At 42.2% G+C, this 24,082-nt stretch overlaps 1 protein-coding gene across 1 annotated transcript in view; it reads left to right on the top strand.

Annotated features, from left to right (window-relative positions):
- Positions 1 to 1,552: 1,552 nt before the first annotated feature.
- Positions 1,553 to 24,082, top strand: part of PNLIPRP3 (pancreatic lipase related protein 3) — a 34,479-nt gene continuing 11,949 nt past the window's right edge. Inside the window, exons 1-7 of the mRNA XM_014849268.3 lie at positions 1,553 to 1,813; positions 9,635 to 9,789; positions 14,769 to 14,888; positions 15,560 to 15,691; positions 18,165 to 18,273; positions 22,722 to 22,841; positions 22,924 to 23,046. Coding sequence (XP_014704754.2) covers positions 1,765 to 1,813; positions 9,635 to 9,789; positions 14,769 to 14,888; positions 15,560 to 15,691; positions 18,165 to 18,273; positions 22,722 to 22,841; positions 22,924 to 23,046 — 808 coding nt within the window. The 5' untranslated portion in view covers positions 1,553 to 1,764. The remainder of the gene's footprint in view (positions 1,814 to 9,634; positions 9,790 to 14,768; positions 14,889 to 15,559; positions 15,692 to 18,164; positions 18,274 to 22,721; positions 22,842 to 22,923; positions 23,047 to 24,082) is intronic.

Genomic DNA, 24,082 nt, shown 5'->3' with positions numbered 1-24,082 from the left:
TTCTTTATCTGATTCTTGCATAATGTAATAAGGTTTGTATGAAAAGGCCGAATGCCTCATAAATACTTTATAAAATTTTAACGCTATTACGGTGAGAGGAAAAAATTAAGAAAAACCAAGAAATACTTTCAGCTATCTTCTATGAACATTTAAAGATTGAGAAACCAACAGAGGATATTTGTGAATTGAATTGCTCCTCACTTTAAGTTAATGTCGTGGCCGAGAAGGCAAGTTTGCGTTACGTTAAAGTGTATTATGAAGCCTGTGTACAATGAGGTGAAGGCGTATTTAGCTATATATGAACATAAACGTGCTCTTATAACCATTAACATAGTTGAAAATGGCAGTAATAAGATTAACAATAAAGTAGTTCCCCATTAACCATGGGGGATACGTTCCAAGACCCCCAGGGGATGCCTGACACCTCAGATAGTACCGAACCCTGTATACACTGTGCTTTTTCCTATGCATATATACCTATGATAAAGCTTAGTTTATAAATTAGGCACAGTAGGAGATAGACAACAATAAATTATAATAAAATAGAACAGTTATAACAATTTACTGTAATAAAAGTTGCCATAGATCTTAGCAACCTTAGCATATGATTTTTTTCTCTTTCCCTAAGTTGAGAACTTTCACCTTTTCACTTAAAGGAAGCACTTTACAGCTTCTCTTTGGCATATGTGAATTGCCAACATCACTACTCTTGAGCTTTGGGGCCATTGTTAAGTAAAATAAGGGTTACTTGAACACAAGCACTAGGATAAGGTGACAGGATCTGATAACGGAGATGGCGCCTAAGTGACGAATGGGTGGGCAGCGTACACAGTGTGGATACACTGGACAAAGGGATGATTCACATCCTGGGTGGGACAGACAGGGACAGTGTGAGATTTCGTCGTGCCACTCAGAATGGCGTGCAATTTAAACTTATGAATTGTTTGTTTCTGGAATTTTCCATTTAATATTTTCAGACCTTGATTGATTGGGTAACTGAAACTGCGCATAAGGGGGGACTACTATATAGTACTTACTATATACTAGGTACTATTCATGTAATAAGTAATTCAATCCTATAAAGGACCCTATGAGTTAGGAACCGTGATTATCCCCATTTTACAGGTGAGGAAAGGCACAGCGAGGCTCACTCGCCCAAGGTCACTACTAATAAGCGGCAGAGCCAGAACTGTACCCAGGTGGCTGGGCTGTGGAGTAGGTGAGGGCAACTGCTGGGTTAGACTGCCACACAGGTGAGACCAGCAGATTAGCCTCATCCACTATTTAACTCATAACGTACTTTAGCAGAGTCAGTGCGTATTAAGTGGATATTTACACTCAGAAATATGTTAGGAAGAAATACTCAAAGTGTACAATCTTGGTTTGGGAAAATATTACCTTTAAAATGTGTATCTGGCTTCCCAAAGCCTTAAATTAACTTTCAAGAGTGACTCAGTTTGTGCTTAACCAAAGTGTTACTAATGACGGGTCAGCACAATCTTAGAAGGTCTAATTACCAATCACATAATGCAAGCCACACCCTGCTAATTATGTCTTGTAATGGGAAGCTGGGAGTCTCGGCTGCGCACGTTTACTTCATAGGGCACAGGAATTAAAAGTGGTGGAGCTCCATGCTCTTCTGGACTAGAACTTAAACACTGAGTGGTGTCATTTTCACAAAAACTGCTTCATATTTTATAGTGAGGAGACTTTATAAGTAAAAATCTTCCAGAAGATTTTATGTGGTTTTGTCGATCAACTTAGATGTTTGGAATTTGGATTGCTGCACTCTTGTTCCTTAGCACGTCAACAGGTAAGACTCATAATTTACAATAAGTTCCTTAAAAATAATGACTACATTCACATCCAAAATGTAATTGACATGGACTTTGAAATATAGACTTTGTTTATATTTCAGTTTGTCATAAAATTATCTAAAGTAAATGCATCAACTGCATAATACAGTATCAATCCGATGAGCATTTGAGAAGCATCTCATTTACAATGTTAACAATTATTAAAAAGGTTGCTAGATGGTCTTGTACTGGGCTCCCAGCTCTGCCAGTTACTAGCTTTGATCAAGTAACTTAGCCATTGAAGTCTCAATTTCTTCACTTCTAAGACGGGTATGTAGCTGTAAATGAGAAAATACATACATATTTCTGATTTCAGTACCTGACTTCCCAGTAGATGCTCAATAAATGTTTGAATGAATGAATGAATGAATGATGAATGATGATTGGAACTTCCATGTTGATTTTTTTTCCTCTGGGGTCATGATTTTGCGAAGGGATGTTGGTCTGTGTACATTTCTTACACATTGACCCAATATTCATTGACTGTGCTCTTTATACTGTCGACTCCTTATGCATTCCCTATGAAATGGCTATTGGTTTTGTCTGTTCTTACCACCGTGGTTCAATAGTGTGTCTATAAGCACAAGACAAGATGGTTGATATATATATATATATTTTTATTTTTTAGTTGATATGTTTTAACCAAAATAGAATCAAAGAATTTCAGTGGTTTTCAGTCCCTGCCCTCTAGCTCTCCTCTATGGGATAAAAAAAGGAAGGAGATGGAGCTACCATTAGTTTTAGTATATGCCAGGAACTGTGCTCTATTTTCCAGCTGCAGGACAGTCCTGATTGAATGCTGAAAGCAGTTAGACTGATGAGTTCCAGAACAGAATTAAGAAGTGAGCGAAGTCTGCTCTGGTCTATTTTCTCGTACTGTCACTTTCTCTTCTCGGGTGGCATCTGTTCCTTCCAGAGTTCAGCACCCTCTTTACCATCTCTACTCACAGGCTATCCCTCAAAATCCTCTCTAAACAAGGATGCTAATACATTTTTTTCAATCAACAAATACAATCACGTGCCAAGTGCCAGGCACTGTGTTAAGCTCTGGAGACACGGTTGTGATTGATAAAGCTTCCCTAGAACCCAAAGGAAATAGTTGATTATCAATAGGGAATAACCTGTTTGGAAATTCATTGAATTAAGCACAAATTGTAAAATGGCAAGTACCAGAAGACTGAATGCAAATGCACCGAATGCAAATGTTACAAATTTAAGAGTGCCATAAAGGTAATAACACAAATGTGACGCACACTCAATTTTTTTAAATTATGGCAGCTATGTAATGGATATATGTGTGTAGTAGAAACATATATATATATATAAAATATAACTGCTTTATTAAAAAAAATTTTTATTTGGCAGCTCTCTCCTCAGTTCCCTCCCTCCCCAGTATAAACCACATGGTCAATCATAATCACTCCTTAGGATACACATTGGACTTCTCTGTGCTCTTGCTTCACTTGGCTTAACCACAGCCCTGATTAAATCCAACACTTCACCCTCTTTGTGCCTGCATCTGTGCAGCTGGATGTGCCTGGAGAAAAACACATACCATGCTGACTGTCTCACTGTGAATTCTCGGTTATTAAACTGAAGTGGCCCCTACAGCTGCCAAGCCATTGTACTCTACTTCCCTTCCCGCCCATTCATTTTGCCAGGCTCCTGGGTTATTTCATTCTTCTTGCCCTAGTCAAACCTCCAACACCTCCCTGCCCACCAACACTCTTGGCTGATGGCCTTGTTTCCTATTTCAATAAAAAAATAGATGGGGCCGGCCCTTTGGCCAGTGGTTGAGTTCGCACGCTCCACTTCAGTGGCCCAGGGTTTCGCTGGTTCAGATCCTGGGCGTGGACATGGCACCACTCATCAGGCCATGCTGAGGCGGCGTCCCACATGCCAAAACTAGAAGGACCTACAACTAGAATATACAACTATGTACTGGGGGGCTTTGAGGAGAAGAAGAAGAAGAAAAAAAAAAGAAGATTGGCAACAGATGTTAGCTCAGGTGCCAATCTTTAAAGAAAGAAAGAAAATAGAAGCAAAGAGAAGAGAACCTCCACAAGCTCCCAGCACCACTCCAATCCGGCTACCTGCCTATATCTGCCCACACATGTGTCCTCTCTTTCACAGAAGAGCTGTTCTTGCTCCCAACAAAGGCCAACCTTTCCTCTTATCTTTTAGACTCCATCTCCTCTCACCTGCTAAGATACACAATACACAACAATACTCTCTTTTATTTTTCCTGCTTCACCAATTTCCTTCCTCTCTACTGGATCATTCCCAGCAGCAGGTTCTTAAAACAGCGTCTTAGAAACTCCACTTCTGTGTTGTCTGTGTAAGGTTTCCCATTTCTCTTCCCCTCTTTTCCTGAACTCACGCCAATCAGGCTTTCACTCCTGAAACTACACACGTCACGGTCACCAGTCACCCCCACGTTAATAGCCAGTGTTCAATTCTCCATCCTCATCTAATTGGACTTCCCGTTTTTTGGTGCTCTTGATGGCTCCCTCCTCCGGCAGTATGGTTTTAAGTTGACTTCTAGGATGTCACAGTCTCCTGGGTTTCCTCCTATTTCTCTGAGCACTTCTTGGCAGTCTTCTTTGCTAGTCCCCCCCCCTTAACTTCCTGATTTCTTAATGATGGAGTGTACTAGGACTCAGTCCTTGGACGGTGCTTCTTCTTTACCTGCTTGCTCCCTTGGTTATCTCACCCATACTCATGGCTTTAAACACTATCTTTATGCTAATAACTTCCAAATTCATACCTCCAGCTGAACTTCTCGCAGGAATTCCATTCTCATATATCCAACTGCTTCTGTGACATCTCCACTTAGGTATCTATCTCATATAAAATCTATATATCAAAACTGGGTTCTTGATCTCTACCTCCAGGTCCATTCTTCCCAGAGTTTTCCCCATCCCCAATTAATGGCAACTCCAGTCTTCCAGGTGCTTTGGCCAAAACCCTTCACATCATCCTTGACTTTTCTTTCTCACTTCACTGCCAATTAGTCAGCAAATTCTTTTGGATCCTCCTCCAAAATATATCCAGAACCTGACCACTACTCACCACCTCCCCTGCTACCACCTTGATTTTAGGCACCATTTTCTTACCTAGTTTACCACTACAACCTCCTAGCCGGTCTCTCTGCCTCTACCCTTGGCCTGTGTCACTCTATTCTCAACACAGAAGCCAACCTAAGTCAGCCCGTGTCACCATTCTGCTCAGAGCCCTCCAGTGGCTTCCTAGCTCGCTTCAGAGTGAAGGCCAAAGTCCTTCCAATGATCCGCCAGGTGTTGGTGCCTCTGGTACCTGTCTGACATCATCCCCTGCTACTTGTCCACCATCCCTTATTCAAACTCAAGGGGGCCAGATGCGCCCCAGAATTTAGATGTTTTGAGGTTTAAAAAGAGACTATGGTTGGTATACTGTATCATACAAAAACCCCAGAGGACTCTCAGGCAGCACCCATAAACAACCACACGTTCATTTCTGTAGTAAAATGTATTCATATTAAGTGGGATAAAGTCTAGATAGACAGGCTTAGGTCAGTTTTTGCTACCAAGTGAGTTTGCTGCAAACTGAAAAACAAATGAACGAAAAACTCAAAACTGCACTTTTTTTCCCTAGAGATTTTTAGATTTTGAAATTGCAGAATAAATTGTTATGGAATTGTCGCTCCTCCCTGTTTCCTCAGCTCCAGCCTGGGCGGCCTCGTAATTCTTCAGTCACACCAGACAGGCTCCTTCCCACAGAGTCTTGTGCTTTCCCTTCCCTCTGCATGCACCTGCCTCACCACCCCGAAATCCTCACCCCTCTCAGGTCTGGATCCAAATGCCACCTTTTATAGTGAGAACTTCCCTGGCCACCCTATTTGAATTGCAAACCCGTCCTCACCGAAACACACAGGCACTTTCACTCCGCCCTGTTTTGTGTTTCTCCCAGCATCTGCCACTATTTCACATACACCATATTTTATTTATTTATTTGCATTCATTGTCTGTCCCCATCTCTCACTAGACTATGCACTCCATAAGAGCTAGGGTTATTTTCCCACTGCTGAACCCCCAGTGCTAAGAACAATATGTGGCACATAATAGATACTCAAATAAATATTTCTTGAATAAATTAATGATCTATTTTCCAGCTTTTCTATGTCATTGGAAAAGGCTGCTCATAGTAAGATAGAGAAATGACTCATTTAGAAAGTGGAAATTAGGAAAATATGAACTAATATGCCCATTTATATGATTTCTTAACCAATTAAAGCTAGCTTCATGTAATGTGCTGTACTTCCAATGCTCCTTTAAAGAACTTTTAGATCAAAAAGGAAATAAAACACTTCAATTGAAGAATATATCAAAATATAATGACTCAAGAACTGAAGAAACTAGAAAAAGAACAAGTAATGTTGAAGGAAGAATTTAATTAATAAAAATAAAAGCAGATGTTAATGCATTAGAAAAATCAGGAAAAAACAATTTAACTGATAAATGTATATGGTGGTTGCTTAATAAAACTAAAAAAATTAGAAAACTGTCATGGCAGATTTAAATAAACACAGGGAAATAACCACAGGTGCGGAAGATATTAAAGTGATTATACTTTGTATAAATTCATGCTAAGAGAATTGGAATTCTAGATGAATGTCTTACTCTTTACACCAAAATAAATCCCAGACAGATGAACATTTAAAAGTAAAAGAGCGAAGCCATGTAAGTACGGAAAGAAAACAGAGCGAAATTGTTAATAATCTTGGAGTAAAAGACGTTTCTAAACAAGACAAAATCCTAAATCCATAAAGGAAAAGATTGATCATTTTGTTGAATAAAATGTGGAACTTCTATACGACAAAAAGTAAACTCTATAAAACAAAAATATGAACAAACCAGAATATCTTTTCTAAGTATCTGATGAAAAGGGGCAAATCTCTTTACTATTCAAAGCGTTTTTAAAAATAAATAAGAAAAGAACAAAGTTCAGAAAAATGTGCATAGGACATGAAGATCTCATCCACAGATGATGGGCAAATGGTCAGAAATGCACAAAAAGATATTCAGATATGTAGAGAATTAAAGAAATGCAAAGTTAAAATGACAAAGCTTTTCACATAAAAATTTACATCTGAAGACCCCTGGCGGTGGATCGTACTGTTGTTCCACATTCTTCATTCTCCCTCCCTCAAAGAGGATTCTACAGCCCCACCTTTGGCCACATGACTGACAGAGAGAGGCCAATAAAGGAGCTGCAAACAGTGTTATTGACTGTGCGGGAGGAGGAGTTGGGACCCGGCAGAGAGCAGCAGGGCCCGGCTATGGAGCTTCAAGCCGGCCTTGCTTTGCCAGGGCTGGGACGTGGCAAACACGGTTCACCATTTCAGCCACTCCCCAGCAGGCGCTGTCAATAGAGACACTAGAGACACGGAGGCTCCAGGAGGGAGAAGGGAGGTGTTCCTTCCCGTTTGTGGCTGGTCCTTTCTGCGTTTTTCCAGCACTGGCTTTGCACTCCGGCACAAACAGGCATTCCAGTGGCAGCAGTGGGTTCCGGTTTGCAGTTTTTCCAGTACTCCCAGACCAGACGCATGGTGCCCACTCAAAGATGCCAGCTCCAGCCAGCTAGCACCCGGTCCTCAGGAGCGCGAGTCCCCGCTCTGGAGTACCGCACCCTGTCCCCTGGGTCTAGCAGCCCCTCCCCCAAGATTCCATATTTAAATAGCTCGACTTCTTCCTTTTCTTTCTGCAACCCTCGCGCTGGCAGCTGTTCCCTGCAGTTACCACCTCTGAGTTGCTACAGGGTCCCTGTTTTCTTCAGTTCTCCCGTACCTGATTAGTAACAATTCGTTATATTAAACTCTCACAGTTAAAATAACTAGCGTGGTTTCTGTTCCTTGCCCTGATCCTGGCTGATTCAAGGAATAGGTGGGTTAAACCCTTAGTTATTATTGCAGTAAGTTAACAGATCGTGTGTGACTAGAGTTGATCCATCGAAACTTGGCAGCATAGGCACATTCTATACACATATGGAGGCAACCGCAGGATCTGCAAGATCCCTCTGGGGAGGGCTGGGTTTGGGATGAGCAGGGTATGTTGGTCATCTGTACAATTTTTTTTTTTTAATGTACAAACATTCCCTTGATTAAAAACATAATTTTAATTCCTTATCCTCTCTCTTCTTTAAATTTATTGTGGAATCTCATTCTTAGGCAATGGAGAAAAAGCAAAATCTCCTAAAATTTTGAAGTTAAAATCTGGTGGACTTGAGAGTCAAAGATTTAGTATTTTTTGGAAGTGATAAAAGAAAATCCTCAAATTCAAGTCTTCGAACAGAAGTAACCAATACTAATGAATAATCATAAATTGAATACATTTTAATCAATTTAATAAATAATAGCAATAAAGTGAATAAATAGTTCAAAAATATATTGAATAAATAATAATTATAAATTATAATCCTGGTTGAATAAATTAAAGTATTCCTCGACAAAACAGAATGAAATAAAGTTATTTGTTTGGGGGTTTTCAATCCTCTCTGAGTATTAAATGAAACTGACAATGAGAGGCCATAGTGAAAGGATCAATCAGAGTCAGTGAATGACAGAATGATGATGATTCAGTTTCCCCAAAGCCCCTCATTTTAGAGAGGAGTAAATTGAGCTCTGGAAAGAAGAAACTTTGTTAGAACTAAGTGAAACTTTGATCTCATTTGCACTCTCAGAAAACATACATTAGACTTCTACTGTGTGCCAGGCATGGTGCTAGGCTCTGGGTGATGCGGGGTCGGTGAGCCGAGGAGTCGAAAGAAAGATTTCTTAGACTCTCAAGATCTGGCAGTAGTGCTCTTTTATTTAGAGAATAGTGTGGAATAGCATGGGGACAGGGCCCATGGGCAGGCAGAGCAGCTGCTGCTGCCCCCACTGGCATGGGGACAGGACCCACGGGCGGTCAGAGCTCCTGCTGCTGCTGCATGGGGACAAGACCCATGGGCAGTCAGAGCTCCTGCTGCTGCCCCGAGTTGAGGGTTAGGGCTAATTTTATAAGGCATGGGTACATGACTTATTTTTACTGGAAAAAAGAAAAGATGATGTAAAAAATCATTAAATGATTTCAGTGCAGATGGGGTCTGGTTATTGTGCGGTCATATAACTTTAGATACGAATCTGGCCATATAGATCGGCATGCAGGTGAGGATGCCCCAGGCTTCTCTCCCTGGGGCAGTCCTAATTCATACCATAAAAAAAGTCCACTGGGTCATATAGTTTGGCATGTAGGCCAGGTCACCTTGGGCTTCTCTAGCTGGGGCAGCCTTAATCCACATCATGGGGACACAAAGATCCCTTTCGTCAAGAGCTTTCACTCTAATAAGAAAAGGCAGAAGTTCAGGGGAGACACAGTATTCCATCTTAGGTCTCAGGCCCATTAACAAGGGCTTTCCTGTATCACAGCTCAGTTCGTCTTCATAACAAGGCTGTAGGGTAAGAGATATTATTTCCATTTTGCAGAGGAGGAAACAGACTCAAAAAAGGTAAAATAATTGCCCAAAGCCAGGAATGTCTGATTCCAAAGCCCATTTACTCTCATCTGCAGCATTGCAGTCCACAAGGTCACGGTCATAATATGGGGAGGGAGGGGGAGAGAAGGGGGGAGGAGAGCATTTTTGAAGAGAATCTCCCTGAATCAGATTTCTTTAACTTAAAGACTAATTTCAATTAACCCTCATAGTGAGAAACACAGACTCTCTCCGGCCTGGTTGACATGACACTCCATCTTTTTCTGCAGGAAAAGAAGTTTGCTATGAAAGGGTGGGGTGCTTTAGAGATGGTTTACCATGGACGGGGACTTTGTCAAGGGAGCTGGCAGGTTTACCCTGGTCTCCAGAGGAGATAAACACTCGCTTTCTACTCTACACTAGACGAAATCCCAGAGCCTATCAGGTAAGCTGACCGTAGCCCTAGATATAGAAGCAGGAACCTATTGATTTAATGGCAAATATTTCTTTTGACTATTGTGAGCTAGATTTTTTTCTTGTATTATTTGTCCTAGTATTTAAATATGAAGATTGCTCAGAATATGTTGTTTCATATGAGGCAAACTTGATATTTCATTCAGTTCATATGTTACTTGAGAGCCTTCAAGGTATAAGACTATGAACAAGCAACAGTATCTATTATGCATTAAATTGAATAAACAAGACAGTGTCTTGAGTTTATTATGTTAGAGGGAACAGGGTATGTACACGAATACCTCCACTGCAACACAAATTATGGTCTGTGATGGAAGATACGAATAAAAGAGTCTGGGAGCTCAGGCTTACCTTCCCCTTGCGGGTGAGGATGGGAACCAAGAAAGGCTTTGAGAACACGTATTTGAGGTGTGTCCTGAAGGATGGGCAGGGTTTTCATAAGCAGAGACAGACAGGAAAATGACATGGACAAATATGTCAAAGAGAGAAACTGTAGAGCATGTTTGATGAATGACAACATGTTGAGGTGGACAGGGGTCAGAGAGGAAGTCCTCAGATGTGGAGTTAGTTAGAAAAGTAGCTTAGGGACAAATTGTGTAACTCCTTCCTGTGGAGTTCGGACTTCATCCTGTGAGCCAAAGGCCCCACTGAGAGTTTTTAAAGAGGCTTTAGGACCTTTGCTCTGGCTGCAGTGTACCTTCTTGCCTGGAGCTGGGGGAGTCTGGAGGTGACTGCCAGACCATTTAGTACCGTGCTGTCCAACATGGGAGCTATAACTACGTGTGTCTATTAAAATTAAATAAAAATTCAGGTCTTCAGCTGCACCAACCCCCTTTCAACTGCTCATAGCCACATGTGGCCAACAGCTACCAGGTTGGACAGTGCAAATATAGGACACTTCATCATCACTGAAAGTTTTATTTGACAGTGTTGGGTAGAAAGCTATGGTGCAGTTTGGTTCAGACATGGGGGACTAGCCTGAACCAGAGTAATAAGAGTGAGTATGATAATAGAAAATTGACACGGTAAATATCATAAACTGTCCTGAGATTCCACATGAGTGGTAGGAAGAATGATGGCCCCCTCTTGTCAGAAAAATTTGGGGTGAAAGAGAATGAGTTAAATTTTGGAGAGTTGAGGTTTGGGCAGGCTATTGGAGATTTGGGTCTTAGTTTAGATTTTAGCTTAGCAAGCAGTCCAGAGCTGGAAAAAGAGATTCAAAAGTCTTTTACACGGAGGTCAGAGTTGAAACCCAAAGAATGATATGATGTAAGGGACAGAGAAAAGAACAGGATATCAGACCTGGGGGGAGCACCCCTATTTAGGGAACAAGAGAGAAAGGCGTAGAGAAGGAGCACTCCCAATGCAAGATCATTTCCAGTCTCTTCCTGCATGCGTAACCTTGAGGTGTGCTTTCCATCAGATCCATCACACACGGGGTGGCCTCACCAGCCAAGATAGCCTTCTGCTCTGCCTCTGTAGCTGTCCACTTACCAGACACACACAGGCATATGGACACACAACTCTTTACTGAAACATGCCATCTATTCTGTAGGGGATGGCACTAGCTAGAACAAAGGAAAGCCTTTCTTTTAGGTATAGAGAAACTCATAGAGAAACTGTCCTCAAAAGTTTGATTTTTATAACTGTCAAAAAGCAGAGAGGAATATTACTCAGCTTTAAAAAGAAATTAAATTCTGACAGATGCTACAACATAGATGAACCTTGAAAACATTTTGCTAAGTTAAATAAGCCAGACCCAAAGGACAAATATTGCATGATTCCAGTTATACGAGGAAGCTAGAATAGCCATTTCGTAGAGACAGGAAGGAGAGTCGTAGTTACTGGGGTCTGGGCGGGGGGTCATGGAGAGTTACTGTTAATTGGTACAGAATTTCAGTTTGGGGTGATGAAAAAGTTCTGGAGAAAGATGGTGGTGATGGTTGCACAACAATGTGAAAGACTTAATGTTACTGAACTGTACACTAAAAAATGGTTAAAATGGTAACTTTTGTGTTACGTATATTTTACCATAATTTCTAAAAATGTGAAGAGAGTCTATGTTGAGTGGGAATGTTTTTGGGCAGCTTCTCTGTCCATTTAGGACTCGCAGGGTGTATGTGTCCGTTCAGGACTAACCGTATCTGCCAGTCTTGGCCCTCAGTCCTCATAGGACTCATTGGTCCTTTCCCCTTCTGCACAGTGACCTTGCACTTGAACCTTGTATAGCGCAGGCACTAACACGGAAGGTGATGAAACTAGTCTAGGCGAGTCTAGGCCCTAAAGGCCGTGAAGAGAACAGCAGAAACCAAGTACTTTCCTGATAAAGAGACCGTGAACACAATGTTCCTCATGTCTTCCCCACTCCCTTCCATTTGGAAAGAACTGTGTATGACAAACCAGATCTTTACCTAAGTTTTGCAATGGATGGAAGCCCGAGAGTTTGCTGTTAAAGAGCTTTTTAACAACAGTGAGGATATAGGATGAGTCACGGTGCACTACTAAATCCAAGGAGTGTTCCAGGCTTGACCCACCTGCTGTGCTGCACAAATTTGACTGCCTTTGTTTATGAGAAAGCAGAAGTAAACTATGCGATGGTTTAACATATCGTTCTCTCAGTGGGAAGAATTGTCGAGGGTAAATGTGGTACAATAAACTTGGTGTTCTAAGAATCATAGGTCTTCTCAGCTACATTTCTGCAAGAATAAGACCAACCCACATCCCCCAGGAATTCAGGAGTCCTTAATCTAGAATGGCTCATGCCGTCACTAGTGGTGATGCACATTTTGCATAATTACTGTAGTTTCTGTGCCTGCAGCTTGTGTCAAGGCTAGAACAGAAATAACTGGTGACTGTTTTTGACTGACTGGAAATGAGGTCACTTGGAAAATGGTCAGCAGTTGTGGAATGGGTTGATCTCACACCAATTAGGCTCCATGACAAGTAAAGATAAGAATGTGAAGAGAAAAGGCCAGAGCACCCACCTAAATACTGATACTTGAATGAGCCCTTTCTCTGGATAACATGTTCTGTTCTGACACCCTTTTTATTTTCTATCCTTGTGGCAGCAGAATTCGAGTTGTCTTCTTTTGATTCCATGGTGTTATTTGGAGTTTCCCATTTTCTAGGTTAGCACGCCATTTTAGAGCTGTATGCTAGACTGAATGTGAAGTGAACAAAAACATTTTTTCTGCCTTTCCTACTTTATTAAATTCCTCAGTGGCGTTTGTGAAAATGGAGGATGCTCGGATCCCACGGTACTTGTCCGATTGCCACTTCAAGGCTTCCTCGAGGTCCCACTTCTACAAACTATTCTTATGATGGGGAAAGACTAAACTAATTTTTTTCCACTAAATTCCCTCTCCAAAGTAGGCTTTTTTGGTGTGGAAACAGGAATATAGCAGGTGTTTAAGGGGCTCCAGCTGGAGCATCCGAATTCTTTTAGATACATAGATGGAGAAAAGTTTTTGCACTTGGATTCCATTATTTAGCAGAGAAGTGATTCCTAGAAAGCCTGAATACAATTGATTTTATTACCTGCCTCAGCGGATCCCACATCCAGACTGGGCCCTCTCCGTGGAGAACACTGATCAGATCACAACTTGAGGGCCTGGTGCTTAAGCACATGACTTCAGAGAAAGACCACGTGGGTCTGAACTGTGGCTCCAGGACTCATTAATTGCAGTACTTTTGGACAAGAGACCTGACCTCTCATTGTGCCCCTTCCTAATCTGTAAAATTAGTGCCTACCTCACCGTGTTGTGAGGGTTAACTGAGCTGCTCTATAAAGAGCTTAGAACAACTTCCGGCATATAGACAGATACAAGTGTTAGCTATATTATAATTACTATGTAACCAGCTTATGATTCTCATAATCCTGTGCATACTGTCTTGGAGATGCTTTAACTAGCCGGCAAGTTGTATGATTAACTGTATATTACTATTAAACACAGATGGCTAGTAACAGGCTCTTCATTTGAATTTCATAAGTATCTAAATGTGCTGCTTTCTTGTTAGAGGACTCACCATTGTCAGACTTTCTATTTGCTGACGAGAGTCTTCATTCTTTCTCGATAGAATTGCTTATCCTTGTGCCTTTTAATTTTTTCTTATTAACGAAATGACTTCTGAAGTCTTTGAGAGTTTGGTTGTAAAAACAATCCAACAAAATACAAGAAAGTCGAAAGAAAAGTGAACCTGATCACGTAAAATTATCTTTAACACGCTGTTGTAGTTCATGTGGTGAGACTCTAACCTCTGTTCCTCTCTCATAAAGTGGGCTGGACAATCTGTTCTGCTACCCTTAGCATGCTTCCAAGCCTCAGATAAGGCAATTCCCGTGAACTATACTGACAGCTGAGAAGTGCTATGCACAAGTAAGGTTTACTGAAATTCTGATTGAAACTGACCCAACATTGTCTCACAAACATTGCCTTAAAACCAAACATTTTTACTTCCTTTCCTCATGATTAAATTTGTATATTGAACTTTATAATGCATTAATAATTTCTTGGTACTTTTACAGTATGTCGTGGTAACTATTTCTTTGGTAAAAATGTATTTTAAAAAGTTGTTAAGGGGCGGCCCTGTGGCGCAGCAGTTAAGTGTGCACCTTCCGATTCAGCGGCCCCGGATTTGCCGGTTCGGATCCCGGGTGCGGACGTGGCGCAGCTTGGCAAGCCATGCTGTGGTAGGCGTACCACGTATAAAGTAGAGGAAGATGGGCATGGATGTTAGCTCAGGGCCAGTCTTCCTCAGCCAAAAGAGGAGGATTGGCAGCACATGTTAGCTCAGGGCTAATCTTCCTCAAAAAAAACAGACAAAACACAACACAAAAGGTTGTTCAAATCATGTTTAGCAGAAGACTTTGAGTAGATTTAGAATAATTCTACTAAATGTAAAGTAATTTTGAGTTATTGTTTTAACCTAATCTCTTTTCACTTGAAACAGGAGATCAGTGCGGTTAACTATTTAACTATCCAAGCCTCGCACTTCAGAACAGACAAGATCACCCGTATCAACATAGCTGGATGGAAAACAGATGGCAAATGGCAGCAAGTGATGTGTAATGTATGATGGGAATAAACTGGTCTTTACACTAGTATGAAAGCTTTATGTTTAATGGGAATGTACTTCGCATGCTATTAATCCATATTTATGGAAATCCTCCATTTGATTATCCCCATTGTCCATGTTCCAAGGCCTCAAGTAGAATTACCCACTTCCCATTTATTTTCACTTATTATATTAATTTCACACATTATAAAAGAAGCACATTTTATAATTATTCTTTGCTAAATTCTCACCTTTGACAAAAGATTGGATAGTATGATCAATTTCTTGTTTAACTTCAGGAAAAAATTTTCCAAGTTCACTCCATGAATTTAATTTTCCTCTCTTATACTCAAGATTAATAGACTGCTAACATAGTAAGCAAATAATTATTTACAATGTTATAAAGTATAAGGGAGTCAGGCTGTCTGAATTCATGTCATAATTCTACTTACTAGCCCTGTGATTGTGGGCAAGTTAATTAACTTATCTGAGCCTCGGTTTCCTTATCTGTAACTGAGGATTAAATAAGTTACTATGTGTACGTAAAAGGGTTACAACAGGACCTTGCACGTGGTATGTTCTCAATACCTGCTAGTGTTACTTCTTATTATGCAATCAATTGTTTTGGCACTTTGGTTTTCTTTAATCCTTAATTCTTTAATACTTACAATAATTCTTTGTACCAGGTGTTGCTGAAAGTGGAAGATGTGAACTGCATTAATTTAGACTGGATTAACGGTTCGCTGGAATATATCCATGCCGTAAACAATCTCCGAGTGGTTGGTGCAGAGGTGGCTTATTTTATTGATGTTCTTGTGGTAAGAAGAGTTGATCTTTTAAAAAATTATGTTTAATTGGTTCTGTATCATAACACCAAGAATTTGGGGCGATTTTATCAGTTTATGCAAGCACTGAACATGTGAAATAATAAGCCTTCCTGTATGGTAGCCAGAAAAGGGAGGTTACTTCTCGTGGAAGAAGAGCCTGTGGTTACACGAAGCACCACTTGGTGGCAGTGTCCCTTCACAGGCTCATCACCAAATGTCCCCCCTCGGGCCAAGGTCACTGCCTCGGTCAGTGTGTTGGGCCACCTGGGTTAGTTTCCACCACACTGCAAACCTATCCTTAATGACTATAAACTGTTTCCATCTTCCAAACCCTATTTGTTTAGAGCGTGAAATGCATCTTCCCACAGAAATTGAATCCGTGGTGGTGAATTAGTGAGGTCTATAGGCCGGTCCAGGCCGCACTCTTTAACCTACACAATTTCTAAAAGAATCAAATAGACTTTGCTATTTATGAAGGACATTTATAAATCTGCAAATGCTCTACCGTGAGAGAAAGTAATTTCCCACCCTAAAATGCAGTGAAATAAAATCTAAAGATTTATAACCCTTCCGGATTTTTAAAGAGGGTTCACTTATTCATTCAACAAATATTTTGCTCTGCACTTGCTGTGGGCTGGGCAGTGCTCTAGGTACTGAAGGTGCACAGTGAGCGAGCTGGTGTTTCTGCTCTGTCAGAATGGAGGGACAAGTATTGGGAAGAAAACCCAAAGCAGTGGGATGGAGAGGGCCAGGGGCGGTTCATTTAGACGGGCAGCCAGGAGAGGTGATCTGGACCCTGAGAGCAGTTAGGAAACAGCCCCTGGAGAAGGCGTCCAGGAGCCAAATACTCATCCCTGCCCCCACACCTCTCTGTCTGCTCTTCCCACTCTGTCAGGGGAGGCTGGAGCGCAGGAGGAGCTGCTGGTGAGTGTTTATACACAGAGGATGCAATCGACTCATCTCCTCAGAGAGAAACCAGCCCTAAGCTTTTGTGAATTTCTTCGTCATCCTGGGGCCTGAGTTGTGGGCTCTTCTAGGACCAGGAAATAAACAACAGTGGCTTATAGAAAGCTGGGAGGGGATATTTGCTGAACCCAAGGGAGAAGTTTTGCTGAATTTAACGTTCATTGAATTGACCCAGCTGCTTGGAGGCCCAAGGGGAAGGGAGGGAGAGGACCTAGGGAATAATCCAGAAGCCAGGCCCGCAGAGGGAGCGGCTGAGGGACAGGTGGGAGTCTTCTCTGCCTCCATTTCTGTCATCTCATCACAGGGAAACTAGGCCACGTCCGCACCTGGGTTGGCCCTGGGGCAATCAGGTGCCTGGGAAGGGGGTATGACGCAGCCGGGGAAGGAGGAGAGGAGGCTGAAGGGGAGGAGCGCTCAGAGCTGATCTCAGATCCCAGCCTGTGGAGGAAGATAGAGAAAGCCGAGATTTAAAATGGTGGCAGTGGAGGAAGGGGGCCCTCAGGACCAGGAGCCCTTCCCAGGCAGCTATTCACATGTAAATGAGAGAGAAAATACTCCTGTAAAGCAGCACAGAATACTGTCATTACTGGTGGAAAAAAATGGAACATTCGATCAAATGACTAATCTATCCAAGTGAAGGCAATTGCTTGATTTTCACTATTATCATGAAGAGAGCCTGAAACTTAGTTGAAACTAAAACCTTGCTCCTTTGTTCCCCATTAAGAGGTGTGTGTGTGTGAGAACTCTTAGGCATGTAGTCTCTTTGTGAATATTCTTTTTTTTTTTTTTGAGGAAGATTAGCCCTGAGCTAACTGCTACCAATCCTCCTCTTTTGGCTGAGGAAGACTGGCCCTGAACTAACATCCGTGCCCACCTTCCTCTACTTTATATGTGGGACCCCTACCACAGCATGGCTTTTGCCAAGCGGTGCCATGTCGGCACCCGGGATCCGAACCAGTGAACCTGGGGCCGCCGAGAAGCGGAATGTGCAAACTTAGCAGCAGTACCACCGAGCCGGCCCCTCTTTGTGAATATTCTTAAAAGCCCCTCTTTGAAAACCAAAGCTATCCCAGACATTTGCTAGAGTTACCTTAACCTGGAGGAAACAGACACAGGTGAGGCAGGTAACAGCGTAGGCGTGAGCTGCCTTGACCTGTGTTGGGGGTGTGCCCAAAGGGTTGGGCCTCAGGAAGGATGGGCGTGGGCTGGAAGCCACAGATGTCTGTCACTGGGCTGTCCTCTTGTTCCTGAAGACCGTGAGGCCCCTCAGCACAAGAAGAGCTCTGACAGAGGCATTCCTGCAGGTCGGCCTTATGCTCTCTCCACTCAGCCAGACGTGGGTGGACGTGCAGGCCACTCTGTCCTTCTACCCGTCCCATCCTGTGTGTGAGAGGGAGAATATGTCAGCTCCTCTTTTATTTTAAGCACATTTAACCCATTCAGACTGCTGTTTTAAAAATACTTGTTCTGTTTTCTTTTAAAAAAAAAATCCTATCAGAAAAAATTCAGATATTCCCCTTCTAAAGTGCACCTGATTGGCCACAGTTTGGGAGCTCACCTGGCTGGGGAAGCTGGGTCAAGGATGCCAGGCCTTGGAAGGATAACCGGTAAGCCTGCCCGGGATGGGGGCCTGGAACCTGTTTACGCATTTGTTTACACACAACATCAAGTGTCTGAGCACCGAATGAAGTAGCAGAAGCAAGTGTAATGTGGGAGGGACCGTGACTCCCCTACACCAGAAGGTGGAAGGGCTTTCAAGCCTGAGTGTGTAGACAGGTTCAACGGTGTTCACCGCAGCGTTATCTGTGGTGGCGCAGTAATAGAAACTGTGATCGTCCACCTGTAGGGGACGGCTGAACGAACTGTGACAGACTCCATACTTTGTGATTGCACACCACTAATACGAGGACAGAGTTCGAGTCCCACTGACGGTCCTGGAAGGATGTCCTTCTGTGTAACAGCTCACCCAGTGCATGCCGGCAGTGCTGAATTGGTTTGTTTAAGGGGCATGCCCATGCCAATCCAGTTGCTAAAATTTTGACTATTACCCCTGGATATACTGTTAAGTCTAAAAATAAGCTGCAGAATGAAGTATACACTATGAATTAGGTGTTTGAGGATGATAATTAACCGTATCTCTTCCCCACACTCTGATTTCCAAACCAACTGAGTCAAGTGATTGGAGATCAAAATATCAGCTCCATTATCCACAAGCTGGCTGGCCTCTCTCTCCTCTGCATCTCCCACTGACAGTCAGTCAGCCGGTCTCCCGTCTCCTTCATCTGCTTTGTGCCTCTCCACACGCTGGCTGCTGTCCTAGCTCAGGTCCTCTCCACGTCTTGCCTGGATCTTGGCCGTCCCTGGCTGGTACCCCAGCCCAGTCTTCCACAAGCACTGACTGTGTCATCATCTTTCTCAGTACAGGCCCTGCCACTCCACTGCTTGAGGATTCCCGCTGCCTAAAGTTTCTTAGCTTGTCAGAGCAACATTTCACATTTCGTCAAGTGTTTTCATCTGTCTGTGTCTTTGCACGTGCTGTTGCCCCCCGCCCTAAGCATCCGCTCTTCGTCCTTCAAGATTCATCTCAAATGTTTCTTCCTCAGGTGGTTAACTCTCTGTGCTTCCCGCACTCTTTGAAATATGCTTCTATTACATTTGAAAATACAAATATTATATTTCATGTAATTGTTTATGCACTTGTTACTCTCATTAGACTGAACTAAGCATATAATAGGTGTACATTTTCTGTTTGTTAAAATAACAGATGGCAATTCTGTGTAAACACACACACAGACACACATACGCATTAATTCCAAATTTCAATTTAAAATATTTTCTCTAAAAATAGTTAAGAATTCCAAATTGGGTTTAAAGTATTTTGCCTCTGCAATTTCTTGGTGTAACAGGCTTTTCCTGCTTAAAATTTCTTTTTCCTCCCAGCTCTCTGATCCCAGCTCCAACTCCAGTCCTCCACCACCATTCTTATTTAGGATAATAAAAATTATATTTTCACTCTGAAGTCATTGAGTGGCAAAAATCCCCCTTTGCTCTAAGTTTTCAAGCCCAGAGGACAGAAGAAATGGGCACAGATTATGAATATGGAGCCTCATGGGGCCTACACAGACTGTGGGGCATTTCAGCCATAAATTAAAGAAGAACATCGCTATACATGCATTAAAAATCCGCTCTAGGTTACAATAAACTCATGGAGATTTTGTTTTCCTTGATTCTTATTTCAAAAATCAGATGCTATTTAGCTCTAATTTTTCCTGCCAAGTGAATTATACTGTTGAGTAAATAGAAAACAATAAATTTTAAAGGCTCTCTAAACATCCAAATAATTTATGTCGTTTGGATGTTGCGATCTATATTCCTTCCAAGTGATTAGGTTTTGAAATAACAAAAGAACTGAGACCTCAAAAATCTTTATAACAAAACCAGTTAAAAACAAAATTAATATGATAGATTTTAAGATGTACATAAGTTTCCATGTCTATAGTAATTATCTGTAACTGGTAGGCATTTGTCATAAATGACTATAGCATGGGGGTTACTCAGTTGATTCAAAATTTTACTTTCCTTTTATCTATAAACAGCATCCATGTTTTCCCTTCTTTGAGAAGAGATTACTCTCTCATTGCTGACACACATGCACCCAGATACATACCACAGTAATAAACCGGGATCCCCAGTGGTTCCGTTCTCACTCATCCAGTAGGAGTCACATCTCAGGTCAATTAATAGGTTCAACTTAATACTTCTTCTCCCTTCTGTTGACCTTCCTCCTGAGATATCCCAGAACCACACATCCAGGGTTCCCTGTTTCCCACCTCTTGGAAGGACTAGTTGCCTTTTCTTTTTAATTTTTTATCTAGTTGCCCTGTCCTCAGATCAATATAGTCTGAGGTCTACCTGCTATATTTACGTGTGTCTCCACAGAGCTCCCGACTTCCATACAAGGGTGTAGCTTATCAGTGATTGCACACTAGTGGAAAAAAAAAAAATTCTCCCCAGAGTTTAAGATTAATTGTGAGACAAAAGCTTTTGTGTCTTTCTTGGAAGCACAGCTGTTTTGTTCAGATATGTGCTGGTTTGCTTGATTGACCTCTCTGTTTAATTTTATCTTTTCACCTGTGCTCTGAAGGCCACCACTTTGGGGACCTTACTCTGTCATTTGTCCACTTCTTCTCCCATTTCATCTAGCTCTTTCCCCAGCTCAGTCTATTAGCACGGACACGGCCTGTTCCTCCGGGGCCACACAGCCCTGTCTAACTGAGGCGCTGGCCTGCCTCATTCCTCAGATCCCAACTCCTCTAAAGTGGAGTGGCTGCATCTCCTCAGGGGCCGTGCTCTCCTCAACCCGCTGCAGTCCAGTTTCTGCCCCCACTTCTCACGAAACCACTCTTTCCAAGATCACCAACAGCTTTTTGGTGGGATTCTCCCAGGCCTTTCCCACCTGTATCTTACTTGACCCCTCCCACCTTGCTGAAATAGCCTCTCCTCTTGGCTTCTGTGGTTCCACCTCTTCTCGGTTATCTTTGTTTGTTTTTCTCTGCTGGCTTCTCTCCAGGCTCCTGTGCAGGTTCCTTTTCTCTTGCCTTCTCTTACATGTTGGTGTTCTTCAAGGTTCCATCCCAGACCTCCCCTTCTCTTATCTTCTCTTCTCATTCTATCACTTCTCTTTCAGTGATTAATCAGAAAAATAAAAACAAAAACAAAATCTTGCGACACTCTGAGCGTGCTGCAACAATACACACCCCTCACCTGCGGTGCAAACCTTCATTTCTCTCTCAAGCTGCTTTTCCAGAAGGGGCCACTGCAGCTCTGCTCCACGTCCTCTCCACTCTGGGACCCAGACTCCACTTTACAGCAAAGAGATTTTGCTGAAATATAAATCAGATCATAAATCTCCTCTTTTGCAAGCTTGTAAGAGCTGCCCATGGTCAACCAGATCATGTCCAAACTCCTTATAATGGCTCCAATTACATCTGGCTCTTGCTTACAATGCTATCTTCATTTCTCACCAAATTCTAGAACTCTACACACCAGCCCTTGCAAACTAGTTAGTTCTCTTTCCTCTCCCGGGGATGCTGCTGACCCCGTCTTTACCCTGGCTGGCTCCTCTGATCGCTTAGCTCTCTGCATATATTGCCCATCCCCAGCAGAAGCGTGTCCTTGCTTCCCAGGACTGGGTTACAGGTGGCTTCTCCAGGCCTGCATAACACCTGCGCTCCCCTCTGTCTCAGCACTGAGCACACTGGACTGAGGTGCCTTCCCCGCCAAGCAGAAAGCTTCTCGCAGACAAGGCTAGGCCTTCATCCTTGTATCCTAGTTCCAAACCTGGTTCCTGGCACCTAGTAAGTGCTTGATAAATAATCACTGAATGAGTAAATGACGGGGTATGTGAATGGTCATAACATTTTAGAGACCTCTAGATATCTTAGCTTTATTTTACTAGACATTTGAACAGGAGACAATGGGCTGAGAGTCTGGACACGTGGACTCTTAATCCATTTGCCTCTAACATATGGTGGCCTTGTCAGGTCACTTCATTTCACTGGGCTTCAGGCTTTTCATGTGTAATATAATGAAGTGGAACTAAGTGAGCCTTAGCTGAGGATTATGATTTTATTATTTTAACCATGTTGCTTTGTAGACTCAACTTTACATATTGGAGAGCTGATGTTTCTTTCTCTTTTTTTGCATACAGATGTTGCTTTTGAGATCATCTGTAATCCATAACCTTAACTATGTATATGGTAGTCCACGTACGGACTCTAGAATAGCCACTTTGATTTTTCTGACTTTGTTAGCTGTTTAGCATTGTCTAGACACAGCCTCACTTGTGTGTAGGAATCTGACATTCGATATATACAGCCCTGGCATTTACATGCTGTTTATGTATCTGTACTTTGTCCTGAGTGGTGTCTGACCTATACGAAACATGTAGAAAAGAATACCTTGCCTTCACCATCTATCCTTCCAAAAGAACACCACTATCGATGTACTCTTGTATAGAACATGTTGGTTTAATAGACATTATGCTTTTTCCTAGGGTTGGACCCAGCGGGGCCGTATTTCCACAACACTCCGAAAGAAGTCAGGCTGGACCCCTCAGACGCCAACTTCGTTGATGTTATTCATACAAATGCAGTTCGCCTCCTCTTCGAACTTGGTCAGTTTTTGACACAAACAGAAACTACGCTGAAGCAAAGAGGAGAATTTTAAAGCATTTATCCTGCTTTTATCTATTTCAGGTGCCGGAACTATCAATGCTTGTGGTCATCTTGACTTTTATCCAAATGGAGGGAAGCACATGCCAGGATGTGAAGACTTAATTACGCCTTTATTTAAATTTGATTTCAATGCTTACAAGGAAGGTAAGTACTTTCTAAATATATGAAGTCTACTGTTATACATTCACTCAGCTCCCTCCTTGGACAGGATCCACATCCTTTCGTATATAAAATAATATAAAGATGTATTTTAGCCCAAAACACAGTGGGGTGTATGAAGCTCCCACCAGTTGCGAGACCTGTAAGGTCAGGATCCGTGTCTTGGTTCCCTTTGTATCCCCAGGGCCTGACAGAATGTCTAGCACACTGAGGCACTCAATATAAACAAGGAGGATGTGTTCATTCGTTCAACAAATATGTATTGAGTGCTTACTATGCGCCAGGCATTATTTTGGGAACAGTAGGAATGAAGACGAAGACAAAAATCCCTCCTGTGGAGCTAATATTCTAATTTGCTAGAAAAACAGTAATAGAATAGGTGCTAAGGAGACAAAATAAGGCATGGAATGGGAATACGATGTGTTGGTGACAGTGGGAGTGGAGTAGGGGAAGGAGATTTTTGATAGGGTGGCCAGGGAGTCCTTTCTGAAAAGATGACCTAAAGGAGGTAGCCTTGTGGATGCCTGGGGGAAAGGCATTCCAGGCTGAGGGGTGGGGATAGCAAGTGCAAAGGACCTGGGGCAGGAGCCTGCATGAGGTTCATGGCAGTGAGGAGCCTATTGTGGCTGGAGCGAAGTGAAAGGAGAGTAGTAGAGTGTGAGGTTAGAGAGGGAACAGGGAGATAATACAGGGCCTTATGGACTGTAGTAAAGACTTAGCTTTTACTCAAGGGAGATGGGAGCTATGGGAGGATTTTGAGCAGAAGAGAGACATGGTTTGACTTATTTTTTAAGAGAATCACTCAGGATAACAGATTACACTAATCACAAATTCAATAAATAGTATTTAAACTTTTATAGTAGCTTCCAAAAATGATAATGTCTATAAGGCACCAAAGAGTTATTATTTGGGAATTCCATTCCTCTCCATCTCTACGTATCATCATCATGTAAATAATGAAACATACATAATATATAATAACACATAATATAAGTATGATGATATGATAAATATCTGGATG

The sequence above is a fragment of the Equus asinus genome, chromosome 2, assembly GCF_041296235.1.
Source record: "Equus asinus isolate D_3611 breed Donkey chromosome 2, EquAss-T2T_v2, whole genome shotgun sequence".
Lineage (NCBI taxonomy): Eukaryota > Metazoa > Chordata > Mammalia > Perissodactyla > Equidae > Equus > Equus asinus.
This window is presented reverse-complemented; position numbering and strand designations above follow the sequence as displayed.